This window comes from Lepisosteus oculatus, chromosome 3 (genome assembly GCF_040954835.1).
Source record: "Lepisosteus oculatus isolate fLepOcu1 chromosome 3, fLepOcu1.hap2, whole genome shotgun sequence".
NCBI classification, from domain to species: domain Eukaryota; kingdom Metazoa; phylum Chordata; class Actinopteri; order Semionotiformes; family Lepisosteidae; genus Lepisosteus; species Lepisosteus oculatus.
This window is the reverse complement of record NC_090698.1, coordinates 74,748,884-74,772,255: the sequence shown is the minus strand read 5'-3', so window position 1 is coordinate 74,772,255 and position 23,372 is coordinate 74,748,884. Positions and strand designations below refer to the sequence as shown.

The 23,372-nt window shown below is 51.7% G+C and overlaps 1 protein-coding gene and 1 long non-coding RNA gene across 2 annotated transcripts; one reads left to right on the top strand and one right to left on the bottom strand.

Annotated features, from left to right (window-relative positions):
• Positions 1-460: 460 nt before the first annotated feature.
• Positions 461-9,615, bottom strand: il12b2 (interleukin 12B 2). The gene is made up of 8 exons (XM_015359957.2): positions 9,531-9,615; positions 9,009-9,090; positions 5,678-5,926; positions 5,398-5,494; positions 5,119-5,318; positions 4,872-5,023; positions 3,778-3,888; positions 461-712 (listed from the first exon to the last, which is right to left on the bottom strand). The coding sequence occupies exons 2-8, from the start codon at positions 9,088-9,090 to the stop codon at positions 557-559; spliced, it is 1,047 nt and encodes a 348-aa protein (XP_015215443.2). The 5' UTR covers positions 9,531-9,615; the 3' UTR covers positions 461-556.
• Positions 9,616-16,405: 6,790 nt separating this feature from the next.
• On the top strand, positions 16,406-22,273 carry LOC107078963 (uncharacterized). Its single transcript, XR_001479923.2, has 2 exons — positions 16,406-17,216; positions 21,775-22,273. It is a non-coding gene; the product is annotated as an uncharacterized lncRNA (long non-coding RNA).
• The last annotated feature ends 1,099 nt before the right edge of the window (positions 22,274-23,372 follow it).

Below are 23,372 nucleotides of genomic sequence, written 5' to 3'. Positions count from 1 at the left end.
TGGGATTTTTAATGACCACAGAGAGTCAGGACCTTGGTTTTACATCTCATCAGAAGGACAGCACCTTTTTAAAGTATAGTGTCCCCGTCACTATACTGGGGCATTAGGACCCACACAGACCACAGGGTGAGCGCCCCACACTGGCCCCTCTTATACCTCTTCCATCAGGTATCTTAGCTTTCCCAGGAGTCTCCCCTCCAGGTACTGGCCAGGCTCACACTACTGAGCTCCAGTGGGCCACCAGTTGTGAGATGTAGGGTGACATGGCTGCTGGCTAACAACATCCCTTCGTGTGCTGTTGTTATTTCAGTACTTCATGTGATTGTATGTGACTCTTATGTTTTGCTTGTGTGTTCTGTACTTCTGTGGGAGAAGCCAAGGGCAAATTTCCACAGCAGTGGACAAAAGTATCGATATCTGTCTATAGGATTTTTACATAATAAAAAGAGTAAGAGCAGTGTTTACAGCTTGGCGAATAATTTTATTAAAAAATTATTACAAAACAGATGAGCAGCTTTGTAGACGGAAAGGACCTAAAGGGCAGCACAGACGCACCTCACAGACCCCCAGTGAGCCCCATGTCCGGTGCCTGTGCTGCCTTCCTCCTCCTCCTGCAGTGGATGGTGCCGGCGCCCCAGGCAGCTCTTCTCTTCTTGTGTGCCTCCTGGTCTTGCCTGTGTCTGGTCTGGACGCCCTTGTCCTGCCCCCTCAGCTGACAAACAGAGAGATGAGGTCAAACTCCAGGAGAACGAGGGGGTAAATACTGATACTGATTTACCAGGATGGATTTGCTTAGAAGGCAAATCTGGATTAATTCTGAATCTTGTAACAGCTCTGAACCTCCATGCATGCTGACTACAAGTTTGAGAGAGAGTGCAGGCTTGTGAGGTGTGCAGGGGCTCAGTGTGTCCTTCAGCACGGGGTGGGGCAGCCTGTACGAGTGACACCCTGCTCTGGACAGGGACACAAGAGGCTCTCCTCAGGGCCGTCTGCTGCTGTGAGAGGAGTGTGCAGACATCAGTGTAGGACATTATAATAATAATAATAATAATTGCTTACACTTATATAGCGCTTTTCTGGACACTCCACTCAAAGCGCTTTACAGGTAATGGGGACTCCCCTCCACCACCACCAATGTGCAGCATCCACCTGGATGATGCGACGGCAGCCATAGTGCGCCAGAACGCTCACCACACATCAGCTATCAGTGGGGAGGAGAGCAGAGTAATGTAGCCAATTCATAGAGGGGGATTATTAGGAGGCCATGATGGGGTAAAGGCCAGGGGGGAAATTTGGCCAGGACACCGGGGTTACACCCCTACTCTTTTCGAGAAGCGCCCTGGGATTTTTAATGACCACAGAGAGTCAGGACCTCGGTTTTACGTCTCATCCGAAGGACGGCGCCTGTTTACAGTATAGTGTCCCCGTCACTATACTGGGGCATTAGGACCCACATGGACCGCAGGGTGAGCGCCCCCTGCTGGCCCCACTAACACCTCTTCCAGCAGCAACCTTAGTTTTTCCCAGGAGGTCTCCCATCCAGGTACTGACCAGGCTCACACCTGCTTAGCTTCAGTGGGTTGTGTGAAGACGACGTGCTGCTGATTCATATGGGCAGATCGCGTCTCTGGTGCCAACCAGCTCCGCCCACTCTACTAAAACCCACTAACTTCACCAGCTCTGCCTACTCTGCCAGCCCCACCCACTCCCCTGGTCCTGTCCAATCCACCCACTCTATCACCTGACTGCTGCTGTGTCAGGGGCCAGGACTGGTTTTTGAGAGTCCATTAAAGAAACAGGATCAGCCTGGTAGAGTAGACCAGTGTGCTGAGGACCCTCCATGAGGCCCTGCTCCACTTCGTGCAGCGCAATGTTTCCTGTGTCCTGTCTGCCCACAGTTAATGGGACTGGCAGCTCATTCTGCACTGTGCTGTGTTGTGCAATACTAGTTTTCCATACTGTAATAATACTGGAAAGACAGTCTCTTCCCGTTAGGAACTAACCTTTGCACTGGCCCCTCATTACTGGTGAGAAAGAAGGAAACAGAAGACAAAGCTCGAAAATACTGAGAATTTCAATAGCATATAGTGAAAATGAACAGAATACAGAACAGCAAGGCAGAGGAACAGCAAGAGACATCAGAGAAGTTGGACAGGATCGATCGTAGAGCCTCAGCTCAGCTCTTCCAGAGCTCTCATGGAGCGACCATTTGTCCACAAAACCTCAGAAGACATACCTCTGTTTCATTAATAAATAAACCCATAAATAATATAAATAGTATGAATAATTGCAGGAAAAGTAGCTTATAGTTACTGGTAATAATAATCAATAAATAAAGACAGAAATAAAAGGCTCAGGTATTTTAAAGGGAGAGTGTGAACCCAGACAGGCTGATCTCTCTCTCACTTTCGCCCAGCCGATCCAGAGAAAATCCACCAGACAGACTGCTGTCGCTGAAATCTCCACTGTTTGGCACAAGCGCAGCTCGGACTGCAGGACTAGCTTGCCTCTGAATGTTGTTAGAGTTAGGGTTAGGTTTGAGTCGTGATTTAGAGTAAGTGTTGGGGGGTTAAGGTTAGGGTTAGGGTTACATTGCAGTGAATGTGGCCGGGAAACTGCAGTGTTTTTTCAGGCAGCCTGAACCTACCTAACCCTAACCTACTTTCAGATACTTTGGCACCGACAGGGAAGGCTGCTGTCCCGCGTGCTCCCATTCGTCCTTCTCTATTTCTTTATTTTTTGTTGTTTTTCTTAAAGACATTTCATTGCCAGCAACTACTGCTGCACGCTGTATTGTTGTGCATTTGATAAATAAACTTTTATTTTATCTCCTATATGGAGAGGGTTTTTGTTTCTATACTGAATTGTTGTATTTTAAGGACTCTCAGAGCATAAAAACTATAAAGCAGATACAGAATTAGATACAGATATAAACTATTTCATCACATATTCTTAAACATTATTTAGGCAGAGATGAACCTTTTTCAGACATTGCACAGGAGCCGGGAGCCAGCAGACAAAGAGCCTGAGTTCACTGCAGGTCCCAGAGAACGTACTCTTCACCAGGTATAGAGAAAAAGAAGAAAAGGACAGAAGAGCAGTGTGATGTAATGAAAGATGGCCTTGGGAGAAAGCCACCATCTTGGCTCTAAACCCAATGCTGCTGCTTTGAGCCAAGATGGCCGCCGGTCACTTGAGAAAGCCTGCAGCAGGTCTGAATCAGAGTGAGTGAGGTGCCACACGAGGGAGCAGCCCTCAAGGGTGGGTTGAAGTGCACAGCTGAGGAGCAGGCTGGCCAGCTGAGCCAGGGATCATGGAGGCGTCAGAGGCTGGAGGAGTGTAGATGACACAGCTTGAGATCTGAGTACATCCTGTACCTTAGCCACAGACAGAGACAGAGTAAGCAAACAGAAAACCTGGCTTTGACCAAACAGGACCAGCCAGAAAGTCAGTGGAGAGTCTTCTCACAGTGTGAGGGAGGAGACTTAGCGACAAGAGAGAATGTTCAACAGAGACGAGAAGAAAGATGTTACGTGCTTGAGCAATATATTTAGCAGAAAAGCATTAACAATAGCAATGATCCGATTTCTCTGAATCTTGGTTTGAATTAATTAAACTAATTAAAAAGTTCTAAACGTTTTTTTTCTTGCAGTTTGTGAACCACTGCGTGTGTCACTGCTGGGGTCGATCAGAGAGAGGGGTCAGCTGGTCTGTGGGTCAGCGTGTGGACGTGGGGTCAGGGAGGTCAGAGGGGAGACAGGGACATCATTCAGTTACATTTTTCCAGGGGCTCCACTGGCTCCATTGGGAGGGGAAGTAGAGGTCCCGGGATCGAACACGCAGCTTACTGACACCCTTGGGGATCACGCCATTCGTGGAGCGCTCCGTCTGGGAGGGATAGGGAGAGAGCGGGAGTCAACACACAGGGGTCATTAACTCTGTCAACAGGACACAGCAATCTGATCCCCCTGCACAGGAATCTGATCTGCAAATGTTAGTGAGACTGGACTGCAGTCATTAACCTCAGGAAACGTCACGTGTGTGGAGTGGTGGGATAAAAGCCAACAGGAGCTGGACCGAGGAAGCAGTGTTCTGTTCTGATGGTACAGCTCTTTCGGGCATGATTTCAATATGTCTAACAGGATCACAAACAGACCACGAAAGAGCTGAGCTACAGTCTACAGATACAGTCCCTCATCCCTGAAAGAGCCAAGCCCCTCTCCGAGTCTACAGTCCCGCATCCCTGAAAGAGCCGAGCCCGTCAACCAGTCTGCGGTCCTGTCCCAGAGGGAGCCGGGCCCCTCTCCCGGTCCGCGGTCCTGTCCCAGAGGGAGCCGGGCCCCTCTCCCGGTCTGCGGTCCTGTCCCAGAGGGAGCCGGGCCCCTCTCCCGGTCCGCGGTCCTGTCCCAGAGGGAGCCGGGCCCCTCTCCCGGTCCGCGGTCCTGTCCCGGAGAGAGCCGGGCCCCTCTCCTCTCCCGGTCTGCGGTCCTGTCCCAGAGGGAGCCGGGCCCCTCTCCCGGTCTTCGGTCCTGTCCCAGAGGGAGCCGGGCCCCTCTCCCGGTCCGCGGTCCTGTCCCGGAGGGAGCCGGGCCCCTCTCCCGGTCCGCGGTCCTGTCCCTGAGAGAGCCGGGCCCCTCTCCCGGTCCGCGGTCCTGTCCCAGAGAGAGCCGGGCCCCTCTCCCGGTCTGCGGTCCTGTCCCAGAGGGAGCCGGGCCCCTCTCCCGGTCTGCGGTCCTGTCCCGGAGAGAGCCGGGCCCCTCTCCCGGTCCGCGGTGCTGTCCCAGAGGGAGCCGGGCCCCTCTCCCGGTCTGCGGTCCTGTCCCAGAGGGAGGTGTGTGACTGGATGCAGCCCCTGCGCCAGGCTTACCCACCTTGCCGTTGTCCTGGTAGACGTACTCGATCTCGTGGCCCAGGGGGAAGTAGCTGTGAGGGCTGACCCAGCTCTGGGGGGGGTGCACGGTCACGCTGAGGGAGTGTCCCCTGCGCCGCTGGCACACGACCGTCTGGGGGGCGTCCGGCTGGACTGCGGGCACAGGAGAGGCGCAGAGTCCCGACTCCGGCTCGGACCGGGGCTCGTCAGGCTGCGGCACCGGGCCGCCGGCGGGGCGGCGTACTCACTGATGTCGCGGATGTAGAAGTGCGCGGTGCGCTGGCGATAGTGCTTGCTGCTCAGCGCCTCTGCCGTCAGCACCAGGGGCTGCCTCTCCTCGGCGAAGGGAGAGCTGGAGTGGGTCAGCGTGAAGTGGAAGGTGCCCTCGTGCGCTGCGCTTGGCTGGGCAGGCCGGGCGTAGACCCAGGCGGAGGGGCCGCCCTCGTCGCTGGGGCGACAGAAACGCGGTCAGTCCGGCTCGGCGCCCCGGCTCGCCGGGCTGCAGCGCGAGATCGCCGGTGCGTTACCTGCGCTGGTAGCGGACTCTGGCCAAGGCGTAGCCTTCTGGGCTCCAGGAGCAGCTGAAGGTGCAGCTGTAGGACTTGGCTGTGCAGAGCACCAGGTCTGCGAGAGGGGCACAGAGCAGAGACACACTGAGCTCACTCACGGGCACTCAGTCCCTTCCAGCTCCTGCCCTCTCACACACGACAGCCCAGGGATCTCAGAAGTAGAAGGTGAGAAATAGAACACAACAGGACACAAGGTACTATTTCTCTATTCGTCCAGCAGGGGGCTCTCTCCAGTTACCTGTGTCCTCCTCCTCTGGCTGCTCCTCCAGGACCAGGTGCATGTGGTCCAGCAGCTGCCCCGCCGCCGCCCAGCAGCTGTAGTTTCCTGTGTCGGGACTGTCGATCTCGTGAAGTGTCAGCTCGCGATCACCGTGCTCCCTGAACGCGGACGGAGCAACCCTGTTCTTGTTGTGGGTCCAGAACACCTTCCCCTCATAGTCTGTCGTGCAGGACAAGGTCACGCTGCCCTCAGGTTTGCCCACTCTGACTAAAGGCAACACAACAGCAACACGGCTCACTCAGGAAACACACAGGAAGAGAACAGCTGAGATTCAACTGTATCATAGGGATATAATTCAATGGAGCTCCTTCAAACCAGTAAGCAGTGCTCCAGAATTCTAGTGATTCTAGATAGAGAGCACTGTCCCAGTCCCAGTGAGAGCCGTGCTGTTCCAGTGAGAGAGGTGTGCACTGTCCCAGTCCCAGTGAGAGGTGTGCACTGTCCCAGGTAGAGAGGTGTGTACTGTCCCAGTCCCAGTGAAAGAGGTGTCCTGCCTCAGTGAGAGGTGCACTGTCCCAGTGAGAGAGGTGTGTACTGTCCCAGTCCCAGTGAGAGGTGTGCTGTTCCAGTGAGAAGTGTGGACTGCCCCAGTGAGAGCTGTGTACCGCCCCAGTCCCAGGAAGAGAGGTGTGTACTGTCCCAGTGAGAGAGGTGTGCACTGTCCCAGTCCCAGTGAGAGGTGTGTATTGTCCCAGTGAGAGAGGTGCACTGTCCCAGTGAGAGAGGTGTGTACTGTCCCAGTCCCAGTGAGAGATACACTGTCCCCGTGAGAGGTGTCCTGCCCCAGTGAGAGAGGTGAACTGTCCCAGTGAGAGAGGTGTGTACTGTCCCAGTCCCAGTGAGAGAGGTGTGTATTGTCCCAGTGAGAGAGGTGTGTACTGTCCCAGTGAGAGAGGTGTGCACTGTCCTAGTCCCAGTGAGAGGTGTGTATTGTCCCAGTGAGAGAGGTGTGCACTGTCCTAGTCCCAGTGAGAGGTGTATATTGTCCCAGTGAGAGAGGTGTGCACTGTCCCAGTGAGAGCTGTGTACTGTCCCAGTCCCAGTGAGAGAGGTATGTACAGTACTGTCCCAGTGAGAGAGATACACTGTCCCAGTGAGAGAGGTGTGTACTGTCCCAGTGAGAGAGATACACTCTCCCAGTGAGAGAGGTATGTACTGTCCCAGTGAGAGAGATTTCAAAAAAGCATTTGACTTGATTTGGCATGAAAGATTGTTTTACAAACTACTACAAAGTGGGATAGGGGGCAAAGCGTACGACGTCATTAAATCAATGTATTCAGAAGCAAATATGCAGTGAAAATTGGAAACAAAAGGACCAAATTCTTCACCCAAGGCCGTGGGGTGAGACAGGGCTGCAGCCTGAGCCCAACACTGTTTAATATCTATATCAACGAATTAGCAGGAATGTTGGAACAGTCTGCAGCTCCGGCTCTCACACTACACGACACAGAAATCAAGTTCCTGCTCTACGCAGATGACCTGGTCCTGCTGTCGCCCACAGAACAGGGGCTGCAGCAGAACCTGGCACTGCTGGAACAGTACTGTCAGACCTGGGCGCTGACAGTCAATCTGGACAAGACCAGAGTTATAGTTTTCCAGAAGAGGCCAGACATCAGGGAAACAAGTACAAATTCACACTGAACAACAACACATTGGAGCACACATCCAGCTACACATATCTCGGTCTCACCATCAGCTCTTCTGGGAGTTTTGACCTGGCAGTGAAGGCACTGAGGGAGAAGGCACTCAGGGCTTTCTACGCAATAAGAAGGAGGCTCTTCAACATCAACCCACCAACAAGAATCTGGCTCCAAATATTTGAAAGTGTAATCCAACCCATTGCCCTATACGGCAGTGAAGTGTGGGGTCCCCTCACAGACCAGGAGTACACTCAATTACACTCTGCACATGGAGATCTGTAGAAACATCCTCCATGTGCAGAGAAAAACACCTAACAACGGGTGCAGGGCCGAATTAGGCCAGTACCCACTATTGATAAACATACAGAAAAGATAATTAAACTATTGGCTACACCTAAAAAACAGCAACCAAAATTCCTACCACCACAAAGCCCTGCTGAGCCAAGAGCTGAGCCCAAAACAGAGCCCCCTGAGCCAGCTGGTCCCGAGGCTCACTGACCTGAGCCACACCGACACCAGCCAGCCTCAGGACAGCACTGCTAGAGCACCACAACTCATACACAAGCACATCACAGCACAGATCAAACAGCAATATCTCACACACTGGGACACACACATACAAACACAACATAAACTGGAATGCTACAGAACCCTAAACAGACAATACACACTAGCCGAATATTTGACCAAGATAAGAAACAACAAACAGAAACAGACCCTGACGAAGTACAGGCTCAGTGACCACAGCCTGGCCATAGAAACTGGGCGACACAGGCAGACCTGGCTGCCCAGAGAGGACAGGATGTGCTCCCACTGCCAGTGGGGAGAAATAGAGACAGAGGTGCACTTCCTACTGCACTGTGACAGATACTCTGGGATTAGAGAAACATTCTTCCCTAAACTCAGAAATCTAGTCCCAGAGTTTCCACACCTGCCAGAATCACCACAGCTCCCAATCCTACTGGGAGAGGAAGGAGGCAACTCAGTTGAACCTGCAGCCCAGTGTGTGATCTTCTGTCACAGCCCGAGGAACAGTGAGCCTGTCTCCCAATAATGCTCCTTCTTTCTACAGTATATGTAAATATTTTATAATATGTCTTTGTTTTAAATGTCTGTAATATGTCTGTAGATTTTACTTTATTTTTTGTTTTGTTTAATGTGAATTTCATTTTTATTTGCTTTGGCAACACTGATTGTACCCATCGGTCATGCTAATAAATTGAATTGAATTAAATTGATACACTGTCCCAGTGAGAGAGGTGTGTACTGTCCCAGTGAGAGCTGTGTACCGTCCCAGTCCCAGTGAGAGAGGTGTGTACTGTCCCAGTGAGAGAGGTGTGTACTGTCCCAGTCCCAGTGAGAGATACACTGTCCCCGTGAGAGGTGTCCTGCCCCAGTGAGAGGTGCACTCTCCCAGTGAGAGAGCTGTGTACTGTCCCAGTCCCAGTGAGAGGTGTGTACTGTCCCAGTCCCAGTGAGAGATACACTGTCCCCGTGAGAGGTGTCCTGCCCCAGTGAGAGGTGCACTCTCCCAGTGAGAGAGGCGTGTACTGTCCCAGTCCCAGTGAGAGAGGTGTGTACTGTCCCAGTCCCAGTGAGAGAGATACAGTACACTGTCCCAGCCAGTCAGAGTTTTTGCATGATCTTACGTTTCTGTGGGAAGGAGCTGAGTCCATGAGCAGCAGGCAGCAGGAAGCTCAGCAGGAGGAAACTCAGGGACCTGAGGAACATCTGAGAGACACAGGGCAGACAGGATGGCTATTAGCACAGTGTGCTTCACGTGTCTTTAATTTTACTGCATTATAAACTCAGAACAGAAAGCACTTCTTTAGATCGAGATTGTGGGAGTGTGGAACAAGCTACACAACCACATTATCCCAGACTGTACTCTGGCTTATATGATCCAAGAAAAACCATTCTGCCCATTCAGCTTGTTCATTTATTTTAAGTAGCTAATTGATCCAAATCTCTCATCTGTCACGACCACCAGGCAGCCAAGACCAACTCGTAAGCGAGCTAATCAGCCCCAGCAGCGGGTGATTATTAACAAACGCCGCCGCACGAGTCAAAACCACCTGTTCACATTCGACCGTGCGGTGCGCAGTGCTACTTATACCATCTTCACCTGCTTCCCGCTGCTCGGTATTGAGTCTACTCCTTGAGAGCTCTACCTGGCGGTTTTTCTGGTTATTGGACTCCCCTTCTGCCTTTTCGACTTTAACAGAATACCGAGCCAAGATGGATCCCGCGGACGCACAAGCCTTTCGCTCACTTTTCAATCGCCATTCCCAAGCTCTCACCCAGCTTCAATCTTCACTCCACATTCTCTCCAACCACGTCGCTAGCCTTCCGCCCTCCCCTGTCCCTTCGCCTCCAGCACAGACCACTGCTCCGATCCCTGTGATCCCGCCCACCACTCCCGGAAAGATATGACGGCAACACCGCGGGCTGTAGGGGTTTTATTGCGCAATGCTCCTTGGCTTTCCAGTTGCATCCTGAGCATTTTTTTTTTTCTCCCCGGGAGCAGATTGGTTTCGCCCCTTCCTTGCTCACTGGCAAGGCTCTGGACTGGGCAGCTGTGTTGCTTGCTAGGGGAGATTTTCAGTGTGCTGATTTCTAGCTTTTTGCTGACCGGCTCCAAGCACGTTTTTCTCCAGTCAACCCGGACCTGATTCATCTCCGGCTCGCCTCGCTTCGTCAGGGTGATGGATCTCTGAATGATTATATGGCTGAATTCCAAGCCCTCGCCATGGAGTCTGATTGAAACCCTGAAGCCCTGATTTGCCTTTTTTCTAAGGGTCTCTCTGAAGATCTAAAGGACCACCTGCTGCTCTCGCCACTTCGCAATCGCTCAGGTGGTTGAACTGGACACCCGCATTCAGCTGCGGAGAGCAGAGACTCATGATGGAAGCAGTCCTGGCCGTCCTGAAGGTACTACCCCCACGGTGCCCACTTGGCATCATGCACCCCTTTCCTTGGAGGAAAAGGAAAGGCGCTGTCGGGAGGGACTGTGTCTCTATTGCTCTGCACCTGATCACCTTCTCTCTGCTTGTCCCTTGAGACCCCCGTATCCCTCTCGAACCCTTCCGCAGCCTACTGTTAGAGTCAGTAGTACTGTTTTTTTTTTTCTCAAACCTCGTCTGGCCCTTTATTCCCAGCTGAAACTTCTTGGACTGACTTACACCTTCCCCCTTTGGTGTAGAGATGGACTCTGCTAAGGTGGCGGCCATCGATGACTGGCCAGCCCCTCGTAACTTAAAGCAAATTCAACGTTTTCTAGGTTTTGCCAATTTCTATAGACGTTTCATCAGGAACTTTAGGCAGCCCATTTCGTCCCCCTCCCAGCATTACCCACAGCCCAGGAAATGGCGTCACCATTGGTGCAACAGGTCGTTAGGATACATGGGTTGCCCGACGATGTGGTCTCAGACAGGGGACCTCGATTTGTCTCGGCCTTTTGGAAGGCGTTCTGCCAAGCTTTAGGGACCCATGTATCTCTGACTTCGGGTTATCATCCTGAGGCCAATGGTCAGGTGGAACGGACCAACCAAAGCCTCTTGACCTTTTTGAGAGCCTTCACCTCCAACTCGCAGGATGACTGGTCATCGCTACTTCCCTGGGCAGAATATGCCCATAATTCTCATACCTCCTCCTCCACAGGTCTCTCTCCCTTCCTCTGCTCACTAGGTTATCAACCCACTCTCATTCCTGCCACCCCTCCGGACACGGCTGTGCCGTCGGTGCGTCGATATATTTCCAAGCTGCGCAGGACCTGGAGCATGGCGAGGACAGCTCTCACCAAGTCAACCCAGCGCCAGGCCAAATGCGCAAACTGACACCGCAGATCAGCCCCCCGTTTTCGCAGAGGACAGTTTGTTTGGCTATCAACAAGGAACCTGCCTTCCAAGAAGCTCGGGCCTAGGTATATCGGCCCCTTCAGGATACTCTCCCGGATCACCCCAGTTACCTTCCGTCTTGCACTTCCCCCCCACCCTTAAAATCCACCCGTCTTTCCACGTCTCCCTCCTGAAACCCTTCTACCGCTCACCTCTTGCGGCTCCCCAACGTCGCCCGCCACCCCCGCGTCGCATTCTGGGGCACCAGGCATATTCAGTCCACAAGATCCTCGACTCTAGATGGAACCGCGGTACCCTTCAGTATCTGGTTGACTGGGAGGGTTATAGCCCTGAAGAAAGATCTTGGGTCCCGGAGAAGGATATTTTGGACCCTACGCTAATCGGAGACTTCCACAGGGACTATCCCGATCGGGCGTCGGGAGCAGCCCGTGAAGGGGGGGTACTGTCACGACCGCCAGGCAGCCAAGACCAACTCGTAAGCGAGCTAATCAGCCCCATCAGCGGGTGATTATTAACAAACGCCGCTGCACGAGTTAAAACCACCTGTTCACATTCGACCGTGCGGTGCGCAGTGCTACTTATACCATCTTCACCTACTTCCCGCTGCTCGGTATTGGGTCTACTCCTTGAGAGCTCTACCTGGCGGTTTTTCTGGTTAGTGGACTCCCCTTCTGCCTTTTCGACTATGCACCTCGCCTCTCGCCTCGGACTGTTTGCTACCGGAGGTCTCATTGGATTACGATTTGCCTTTCGCCTTTTGACCACGACCTTGCCTCTCGTTTTTTGGACTGTTCGCCTGCCTCATCTGTTACCCACGCCTGCGTCTGCACAGGATCCTTGTATCTTCCCACCAGGGATTCCTAACATCATCCAGCTGTTTCTTGAAAGATGACAGGGTATCAGATCAAGCAACATGGCTGGGCAGCTTGTTCCAGACCCCCACAAACCTTTGTGCCTCACGTTATTTTCAAAGTTTCTTTCAGGAAACTGGATGAGAAGCCAAGATCAATTAGCTAATAGTGATGACACTGACTGTAGGTAGGTTAGATAAATGAAACATGACAGGGGGGCTATTGTTTCAAAATGTCATGTATGTATTATAAAAACAGTCTGGGAGCAACACTAATGCAAAACAAACAGAGTACACATCATACTCACGTCTGCTGGGAGAGCAGGCTGGTGAGACAGACCCAGGACAGCAGTAATTCAGATGAAGACTTCAACCCACACTTCTGTTCACAGTTTCAATGGGACCTAAATGGAATTTTATTCATTGGCTGTTATTGGATTTAACAAGTACTACCTTGGAGCATTGATAAATCATCCATTTTCCCAAACCAAAAGCATTTCATTTCTGCATTTCTTCTTGTAGCCAATAACTATTAGCTCTCTGCCTGAATAAAACACCTAAAACTGGGCAACAGTACAAGGAGTAGGATCACTCTGGCTACCCATGACTTCACCTGTCTCTGGGACAGCAGAGGATCAGCTCAGATCAATATAAACATTGACCTGAAACAGGAGGCACCCTTCATACCCACTGATCGATCAGTCTTTCCATTGCTCAACAGCTGCAATACCCCTTAGGAATCATTTAATCATTTATCCTGAAATGCCTGATTTTGTTAGTTTGCTGCATCTGAAAACTAACTCCATATTTTCTTTCTCCAAATCTGTACACTTGCAAGCTCTGGCCAGCATTCTGAACTGTGTTACTATTTGAAGGGGAACTGCAATGCTATTTTTATACTTCAGGGTTAGAAAGAATCAGCACTGATGTGTGCATTTCAAAGTGCAATAACAGTAAAATGAGTAAACCTCAAGTTTACATCACAAAATGGAGGAAATGTCCAGGTATGCCGTCTGTGGCCCCATCACACTGTAAACAAGCAGGTGAATTCAGCTCTTTTAGTCCAATAGATATATTGCTCTCAACTTGCAGACGGTTGAACTTGTTAACTCTGCCTGCAGATCACGTTGGAACATTTCTGCGGTGAAATATCTGCTGCACAACCTGTGTTTATAGGCCTGTACATCCCTAAACTATTTAATACCGAGAAAAGTGAGCAGGAACGACACACTGACTGGAGAGCACTGAACACTGCCAATCTGCACACTGAAGAGCACTGCACACTGTCAATCTGCACACTGACTGGAGAGCACTGAACACTGTCAATCTACACACTGTCTGAAGAGCACTGCACACTGTCAATCTGCACACTGTCGAAAGAGCACTGCACACTGTCAATCTGCACACTGACTGGAGAGCACTGCACACTGTCAATCTGCACACTGTCTGAAGAGCACTGAACACTGTCAATCTGCACACTGACTGAAGAGAACTGAACACTGTCAATCTGCACACTGACTGAAGAGAACTGAACACTGTGAGTCTGGACACTGACAAGCAGCTTTAACAGCAACATTTGTTTATTTTTTTACTGTATTTTTAAAATAGTACATCAATAAATATTAAATCTTTTAATTAAAGAAGAGAATCTATTTTGTCTTAGTTGTGCACAGACGAACCCCCCAGGATGATCACGGAGTCACTTCCTCTTTTCCCTGTCCCCAGACCGGCCTGAGGCTGTGTGAACAGAGCGCCTCCAACAGGCGGACACAGACACCCCTTCCCAGCCGACGGCCCCCTCTGGCCGGGGATCAGGGAGAGGAGCTCCTGCTTTTTAACCAGCATGACACTGAAGCTCCCTGGTCCTAGTGTCCTGTCACACGGTGCCTGGTCACCAGGAAGTGTAGCAGGAGTGTGTGAGGGGTCCCGTCTGCTTCGGGCAGCGCTACACTCTGCGATACAGCGGGCACTGCTCCCCCTTGTGGGCACAGAGCCTCACTGCGTCTTCCTCAGGGGTCTGGGACAAGAGCCCATGCTCTGAGTATTTCACCTGCCCTGAGACCACACAACAGCAATGTGTAGACTTAACCTTCACTTGAATGATATTGATGCTTAATTACCTTGCAGGGCTTTGATAATACAACTGCCCTCTGTCAAGGGGAAAATCAGATGGAGTTTTTTCCATCAGATGTTCTCTTTAAAAGATGCAGCTTGTCTTTAGAATGGTAATTTGCACAGGCTCCCAGCCCCGCACACGATGCGAAGGAACTGTTACTGTGTGTAAAAGAACTGTCCACAGCTCATGACAGGCCCTGCCAATTAACCCGAACATGTATAAAAACACGATCATGACGGAATTTAAATTAGAATGGCTGCAATCGATGGGTTCAAATAGAATTGAAAGATGGATTTGAGATGCTAATTAGAAACCCATTCAGACCCTCAAACTGGACTGTTGCATCACATGGAGACTAGATCCCTGGACTGCTGCAGCCCAGCGGTGCAGATAATAATAATAATAATAATAAACTTTATTTTATATAGCGCCTTTAAAGGTGGCTTCTCAAAGCGCTTTACAGGATGACAACAACAATAAATAAGAAGACTACAACAATAATTAAGAAGATTTCACAAGAAAGGACCCAATTATAATTACAACAATACAACAATAACAATAGAGGAGACCGTGGAAGATGGTATTAAGAGCAGAGGGGTGAAGAATGGAACAGTTCAGTAAAGGCTTTTCTGAAGAAGAAGGTTTTGAGTCTGGATTTGAAGGAGTTTAGAGAAGGTGACTCTCTGATATCCTTGGGGAGAGAGTTCCAGAGCTTGGAGGCATAACAGGAGAAGGCCCTGTCACCCATACAATGTAGACGGGCATGGGGGACAGTAAGGAGAGCAGAGTTAGAAGAGCGGAGGTTGCGAGGTGGGGAGCAGGGCGATAATAGTTCAGACAGGTACTCAGGTGCCAAGCCATGCAGAGCCTTGTAGGTGAGCATGAGGATTTTAAAGTCCACATGGAATTTGACCGGAAGCCAGTGCAGGGACTCCAGGATAGGAGTAATGTGAACATGTGAACGCAGCCCCCCTCTCTCCCGCTGGGAACACCAGCGTGGCGTGAGAGCACCGGAGACGGGATTCTGGGGCCATCCTCCCCTCTCCCCCGTGCGCGCCATGGCCAAGTGTGGCAGCGTGGCGAGTGTGTGTCGTGTGTGTGGTGGTGTGGCGAGTGTGTGTCATGTGTGTGGCAGCGTGGCGAGTGTGTGTCATGTGTGTGTCATGTGTGTGTCATGTGCGTGTGGCAGTGTGGCGAGTGTGTGTCATGTGTGTGTCATGTGTGTGTGGCAGTGTGGCGAGTGTGTGTCGTGTGTGTGCGGTAGTGTGGCGAGTGTGTGTCATGTGCGTGTGGCAGCGTGGCGAGTGTGTGTCATGTGTGTGCGGCAGCGTGGCGAGTGTGTGTCGTGTGTGCGGCAGCGTGGCGAGTGTGTGTCGTGTGTGCGGCAGCGTGGCGAGTGTGTGTCATGTGTGTGCGGAGAACGCTCCCCCGCGCGTCTGTGCGGGATTCCGCCTGCGCTGTTCCGAGTGAGGACGCCAGAGAGCCGAACTAGTCTGACAACGTCTCCCCCACCAGCAGCGCTCAGAAAGAGGCACTCTCAAGAACATGCAGCTTTCTGTATCTGGCCTAATCTCCACGCTGTTCACGAAGCTGTCGCGGGCTCTCTGGAGATCGGTATCACACGGACAGAGGGGCGGGGGCTTCTGTCCCTTACTGGAGAGACACCCCGTTCTGCGCGATCCCCACACTGGTCAGCGAGTTCATCGCTCGTTTCAGTGTGCAGGAAGGCCGAGCTCTGTCGTGCTTAATAGTCGATTCAATAAACATTGTGAGTATGCTGATGTGACTGTCTTGCATTGCTGCGCGTTTACAGGCGATCTAATTCAAGAGGCGCGAATGTGCGCACTGTACGGGCTATAGGCGACTGTCCACCTGCACACTCGCACCTCAGGTACGGAGATGCGCTCTGTGGTGCTCGACTGTACAAGTAAGACCCACAAACGGCTGATTCCACAGCAGTGACCCGTCCACAGCACGACCGTGGGCTGTCCGGGCAGTCGAGGGCTCGGCGCGCGTTCGCGACGTGATTATCGACACTTTTTACAAAAGAAAACGGAAAAAAAACTGAAAGCCGAGATGTAGACAAGTCACCGCGCGTGTAGGATTCAGTTTAGATAATGCGAAGAATCTCGATTTCCATCAACTTCACACCTTACATGTGCGCCTTTACAGCCTTCCGAGAAAGGCACCAGCGGGACGGGAGAAACGCTGGTGAGTACAAGCCGCACCTCCGTGTCCGCTGTCTGGCGTTTCAACATGTAAACGGCACCAACTACCACCACCGCTGCTGCTGGAACCCGATAACGGGTGGTTTATATTTTCCCTGACGGTCTTCATGTACCTGTCTAGCCGGACAGACGCCATCGCCTCTCCCGGCACCGCCGTCCGTCTGGACCCGCACTCCCCGGCGGGCCGCCGCTGAGCGGCTCCGACCCACCTGCCTGTCTCAGCCGACAGGAAGGGTTTCAAACCGCGGGAGGTCTCCAGCGGCGGCCAGAGGAGACCCCTTCACCTGCGAGCGCCCTGGTGCGCGGGTGTCCGGGCGGACTGCGGGCGTCGACGTACCCCGCGGGTCACGGGTGCAGAGTCTCCTCTCTCGCGGGCGAAATCCCACGGGATGCACATCCACTGGGAACTGCAGCGCCTGCCCCGGGACCGGACGGGTGTCCGTCCCACGGAGCAGCCAGGAGGGCGCGTGCAGGTGGGGTCTGTGGAGATACGGCCCGAATCGCCTCACTCACCTCGTGGAACTGACCAGGCGCGGGCTGCGTGGCACGGCGTGGCTCTTGCGTGGGTCCTCGCTCGGGGGACGCGGTGTCAGGCGGTGCGAGTCGAGCTCTGCTGTCTCGAGGCTGACGCGCGCCTATTTATCGCCGGGTGACACCCACTCGCGGCCTAGGGGGCGCTGTGCGCTGAGCGGTATCCGGGTTCTCCGTACGGCCCGCGGGCGCGCAGGAATTCCAGCGCTCGGAAACTTGGCTGGGTTTTGAGAATCGGTATTCAGCTCTTTCCTCAGAAGACCTGATCCCAGAAGGTACGCTATCCGAGCCTCGATCATGTGTGTCTGATTCAGTTAAGGGAAGTCGACGTCTCTTTTTGTTTTCTTTTTAAGAAACAGTCTTGTCACGTTCGTTTCTTTCGAAGTAAAAACTCGATTCCAGCTGAAGAGCATCATGTATTTGTACTTCCGCCCTTCAAAACACATTGCTAACAGATGTTTCCGGATTTAATACTGCTTCCCTGGATGTTCTGTAATGGATAGGGATAGCTTAATTAACGTTAACTACCGTTATGGAATAAAGGAGCAGTGGGCAGGGTTCTGGACACCTAACTGGGAGAGGTTGTGGGTTCAAATCCCAGGTGAGATACAGCCCTTGTACCCATGAGACACGTGCTTCACCTGAAGGTATCTAAATCCTTTTGAATTTCGTTTGCTAAACTGCAGCGGCAGATGCTTATCCTTCCAGTTCGGTGTCACCTGCAGACTTGATTGGTGTGCAGACTAGTGCTCATGAGACTCGAACCCTGACACGGCCTGAAGGGAGACGCGGTCTTCACGCAGATCCCTGTGTCCCAGAGGACAGGAGGACAGGTACGGACACCAGGAGCCATCCAGACCATCTGGCCTGTCCGTGTTTTTCAGTAGCCAATGGGTCTCGGGATCGTGTCCAGTGTGTTCGGGCTCCGATCACACGGCTGGGCAGCCTGTTCCTGTCTCCCGGCACCCTCATACTCCTTGTCACCCCAGGAGACACAAGGGGGCTTCGGGGGGAGGAAGAGCTGGGATCTGGGGGTACAGCAGTCTGGGAAGTCGGGATTTCAGTTCCTCTCCTGCTCCTCAGTGAGGGATGAAGCTGTTCTCGTTCCTCTGCCACCAGCACACACTGGCGCAGTCAGCCGCGCTCAAACCCACCAGTTTCTTCACAGTTTTTACTGCAGGCTGTGAACTGGATTTTAATAACGAGCGACTGTCTCTTGCCAGAATGGGCAAAAGAAGAAGCCAACTGGTTTCTAAGAAAGCTGTTGACTGCTGGGGGGGTGTGAGCGACTCTGTGCTTCTAGTTTCCTATCTGAGCTTCTGTCACTATTCTCTCAGGCTAGTCCCAGGGGTCGAACCCTCTTGTGGTGAGATTGGAGAACATGGATGTTCAATTTAGAGGAGAAGTCTTTGGTTCCTTAAACTGTTCTGCCTCGTGCGTCAGTGCTGCCTTCAGCATTTCCTTTGAGCCCTGTCTCTGGGGCACAGTGTACCCCCAGACATGAGCAGGGCTCCCCACCCACATCGCACTCCCTCCCCGGGTGTTCAGACTGCTCTCAAAGTGCCTCTGATCTCAGGTTAATAACTAATCTTTCACAGGGTACTTTACCACATGAATTCTAGAAACCAAAGTACACAAAACTCTACGACTTGCTTTTCCAAAAATTTTAGTTCCTTCTTCCTGGAAGTCTAGCCAGGTCTGCCATTCTGAAAGTCAGACGGACAAGCCCTTGCAGCACCAGAGTAGGATACAGTCCTGAGCGCTGGCACCAGTCTACAGTGCAGTGTCCTGGCTAAGTGCCCAGCTCTGGTGCTTCCCATAACCCTTGGTTTGCCTTTTCACTATTATAGGTTAAAACGGTTATATTTGTCTCTCCAAATTAAATAATGATGCAGTTTAGTTTTTAGAATTAGATTTTCTTACAGTGTGCACAATTCTGTATTGACTTGATAGACAGACTGCACTAATTGTCATCTTCTCAATTATCAATTCAGCTGTCACAAGTCACAGGTCTGTGTTGCCTCAGGTGTGTGCCGTTATAGTTGTGTGTTGTCATACGTGTGTGCTGTCACAGGTGTGTGTTACCTCAGGTGTGTGTCTCACAGGCGTGTTTTGCCTCAGGTATGTTCTCACAGGTGTGTGTTGTCTAAAGTTATGTGCTTGCACAGGTCGGCACTGTCACGGATGTATGTTGTTGAACACAGGTGTGTGTGTTGTCACAGGAGTATGCTGTCACAGGTGTGTGTTTCCTCAAATGTGTGTTGTCACAGTTGTGTGCTGTTGCAGGTGTGTGTTAGCGCAGGTGTGTGTTGTCACAGGTGTGTGCTGCCTCAAGTGTGTGCAGTTGAAGGTGTATGTTGCCATAGGTGTGTGTTGTCACAGGTGTGTGCGGCCTCAGATGCGTGCAGTTGCAGGTCTATGCTGTCACAGGTGTGACAGGGGCGCCTCAACAGTGCTGGTATAGTGTGAAGGAACTGAACAATATACACTGATCTGACAGGACCTACTGAGCAAGAAGGCTTCCAGCCCATCTAGCCTGTTGGATGTTAGATGAGCAGCGAATTTGGTCTGCGGATCTCACACAGGCCTTCTTTGATATCAGCTTTAAAACACGGCTTGGCACCTAGTGCTAGACCCTCTCAACTTCACTGTTTGTTCTGAAGAAATTCACTGGGTTTACTTTGTTACGACTTTCTGGACTAGCGATACTTTGATCCGGTCCCCTGCGTAGTGTTCTCTGTTGTAGATTAAAAAGTTTCAGTTTGAAATTAGAAGGGCAAAAATATTTGGAATATCTCAACTAATTCTCAGAAATATCAGTGTACAAACTCTCCCAAACAGCCCTGTTCAATCCTGCAGCTCGCCAGTGAAAGCGAATGTCCTGTAGCTGGACAGACTGGGGGCCCGCTGGGGAGAGATCGCTGGGGGGGGCCCGTCCACACGAAACCGCAGCGGCGGGGGGGCTCTGTGAGGGGAGAGATCGCTGGGGGGGGCCCGTCCACACGAAACCGCAGCGGCGGGGGGCGCAGCTGAGCGAGAGCTGGCGGGATTCTCACACAGGATGACACTGTTCCTCAGCAGACTTCCCTGTTCACACGCCACCTACACGTGCCGGGCTGCCCTTTCTGTAGTCTCACACACGGAAATCCCGGCTCTGAGCTCAGAGCTCTCCTGCTCGCAGACACACAGTCATTGTCTCTACCTTGTAGGAGTCACTTCTGGAAAGCATGGATAACCTCAGTGTCCAGTGTGTGTACCTCTCTGGGCTTGTACACTGAACACAGTGCCTATAGAGATTTACCTGTCCACTGAACACAGTGCTTATAGAGATCTTCCTATCCACTGAACACAGTTTGTATATCTAATAAGTCTGAGGTGCGTGGTCAAAAAAGGCTTTATGGAAATGGAAACACATATTAGGCAATATATTCAGAGCTCAGCAGGAACTGCAACAACGGATGACTGCCTGGTAAAAGTCTAAAATATTATATATTATATATGATATAAAATCTTTTTATTCAAGAAGAAAAGATGCCAATTCTGTAAATCTGTGTTCTGACTCTGGTGACAGTCTTCTTGAACAGGACTGTCTGTTGTGTGTTCTGTCTCTGGTCACAGACGGCTTGAACAGGGCTGTGTTTTGTGATCTGTCTCTTGTCACAACCTATCCCTTTTGTGTAAAACAGCTTCCCTGAATTATGTTTACATATATACTGTAAGTTTCATTGAAATAATCTTTCTTTTAATTAACAAAAATACCACTACACAGCACTCAGACCCGAGCAGGCTAAGTGTATTGCCTCTGAACCTGTGTTCTCCCATTGAGCTCTTTCCACAATAAGGAATCGTGGATTAAAAATCTAAAAGTTTGGTTTTGTATGTCAGCTGTTTTTACAACAGGGAAACCACATGGAGAAGTAGTATTCAGAGGCTCAGGGAAGTGAAACTTTCAGCAGAGAGGATGAAAGCTTCAGATAACACATAGGCCAAGCCCATCACACCTCTGAACACACACATTGTGGGTGACACACATCTGGAGAAACTCATTGATGCACACCTGGAGACACACTGTGGGTGATACAAATGGACACACATTGTAGGCGATATGCAGCTGAAGAGACACTGTGCTTGGCCCACAGCTGGAGAGACACACTGTGCCTGGCACACAGCTGGAGAGACATACTGTGGGTGACAGCTGGAGTTGAACACTGTGCCTGGGACAAAGCTTGAGGGACACACTGTGGGTGACTCACAGCTGGAGAGATATACAATTTGCTTGTCACACAACTAGTGAAAGACATTGTGCCAGACACACAGCTTCACAGACACACTGGGCCAGGCACACAGCTTCACAGACACACTGGGCCAGACACACAGCTTCACAGACACACTCCAATCTGTTGACTGAGGTGGATGGGGAACACGCAGGCTCAGGTGTGATGTGAGCTCAGGTGTGAAGGAGAGTCCAGAACCCTGAACCGTCAGTGAGTCGTGATGGTCGATCTCTGAAGTGTCTCGCCGAGTCTGGAGGGCAGGCTCAGGCGACCTGCGTGGGCGTGCTGTCCAGTGATGACGCACTGCAACTATTTATTTTGAGGGTTGATCTTTAAAAATCTGACAAGCTGTGTTCAAGATAAACACAAATATGTGGTGAGGGTGTGATAGAGCCTGTCTCTGGGCTGTGCTGGTGGTTTCTCTCTCTGGTGCTGTGTGGGACTTTTATTTTAATACTGAGGAAGTAAGATCAGCATGATGACCTGCTTGACTTGACACATTTCTGAGCTCAGTAGATGTTAAGAACAAGATGCACGCTCTGAGTACTTCTCTCCACAGTCTGTGACAGTGTCCCGAGGGCCACCGGCTCGAGAGCCGAGAGACTCCCTTACCCAGCGGTGCCATGAGCAGCGAGGCGCCCGAGAGACAGCCCATCACAGGACACTGGTCCCATCGCTCGGACCTCCGGAACCGCCACCTGTCAGTCACCAAACCGACATGCAGTGGGACTGTTCTGGCGAGGAGTCTGGCGTCGGTCCGGGGGCTGGGGGCGGCTGAGACACAGTGGATCCAGTCCCACCTGTAAATGAGCTGCACAGCTGACAGAAGAAAACCTCCGGGTCTCCTGGGACTCGGACCTGAACTGGAACGGTTACAAACGAGAGGAGGCCCGTCCAGTCCATTTGGAAGTTAGTAGTTTAACTGATCCAAGGATCTCATCCAGCTGTTTCTCGAAAGAAACCGTTGTTGCTGGGTAGATAGTTCCACACTCCAACAACCCTTTGTGTAAAGCAGTGCCTCCTGTTCTTGGTTGTAAATAAACTGCCATTTCCACTTCTGTCCTCTGGTTTGCGTTTCACTATTTTTTTAGAAGAAAGCTGCTGGGTTGAATTTTTCAGTGCCTTTGAGTGCTTGAATACTTGTATCAGGTCCCCCTCCCGGTCTTCTCTGCTCCGAACTGAAAAGGTTCAGTTCCTTCAGCCAATCAGTGTAGGACATTCCCTCAGGCCACAGGATGTCCTACATTGCTTGCTCTTGTCTGGACTGGCTCCAGGGCAGCAATATCAGTATCACTATCAGAGCAGCCACTCACTCACATGAAACCTGCTAACTCCAGGACAGGGAGCGGTATTTTCGCAAGCCCCAGACATCTGAGCACAACCCAAGCTGAATGGGTGAAAGTACTGACGGGTGTCGAGAGCCCAGTGAAGCCTGACCGTCATCTGCGGACCTCAGGCCCGGTCTGGCTGTTGTGCAGATTATTCGATTATTATCTATCTGAGTGCAGCCAGAGTCATCCTGTGACTGCTGAGGACACACGTGCTGACAGAGCTGCTGTGAGCTGGTTTCAGAGGAAGGCGGTGTTGCTCATATGAAGATTCTGGCAGGTCCCTGTGTTTCCCCAGACTGCTGGCCTGACCTCTGTTGACCTCCGGGGTCACCGCCACAGCAGTTTCTCAATCCTGAGAAAAATCCACTAATATTATTCTAAATTCCATTTTAAAGGATTAAGCAATTAATTAAACTTCTACTAAACTTGTGCCCCTGTTTCATCAAATTCATTCTAAATGCCTGAGGGAGCAGGGCTAGATGTGGGGGCGAGTTTTCACTGGGGGCGGGGTCTAGTCTAGGGGTGGGGCTGAGCCAGGGGTGTGGTTGGCATGGGCGGGTCTGAAGAGGCAAGGGGCTCAGTCTGGGGGCGGAGTTTGACACAGGGGCGGTCTTGAGCCCGGGTGGAGGCCGACACAGGGGTGGCGTCTGATGTGGGGGCAAGACACAGTCTAGGGTGGGGCTCAGAAGGACAGAGTGGCCCTTTGAGTCTGGCCTCCCCAGAGTGACGCCGGAGCCTCACGCAGTTCGACAGGGATGATGGGGCAGATCTGACTGGATCTATCCAGCTAAAGATGTTCGCCAGTACCACTCCAAGAGAAACCTTT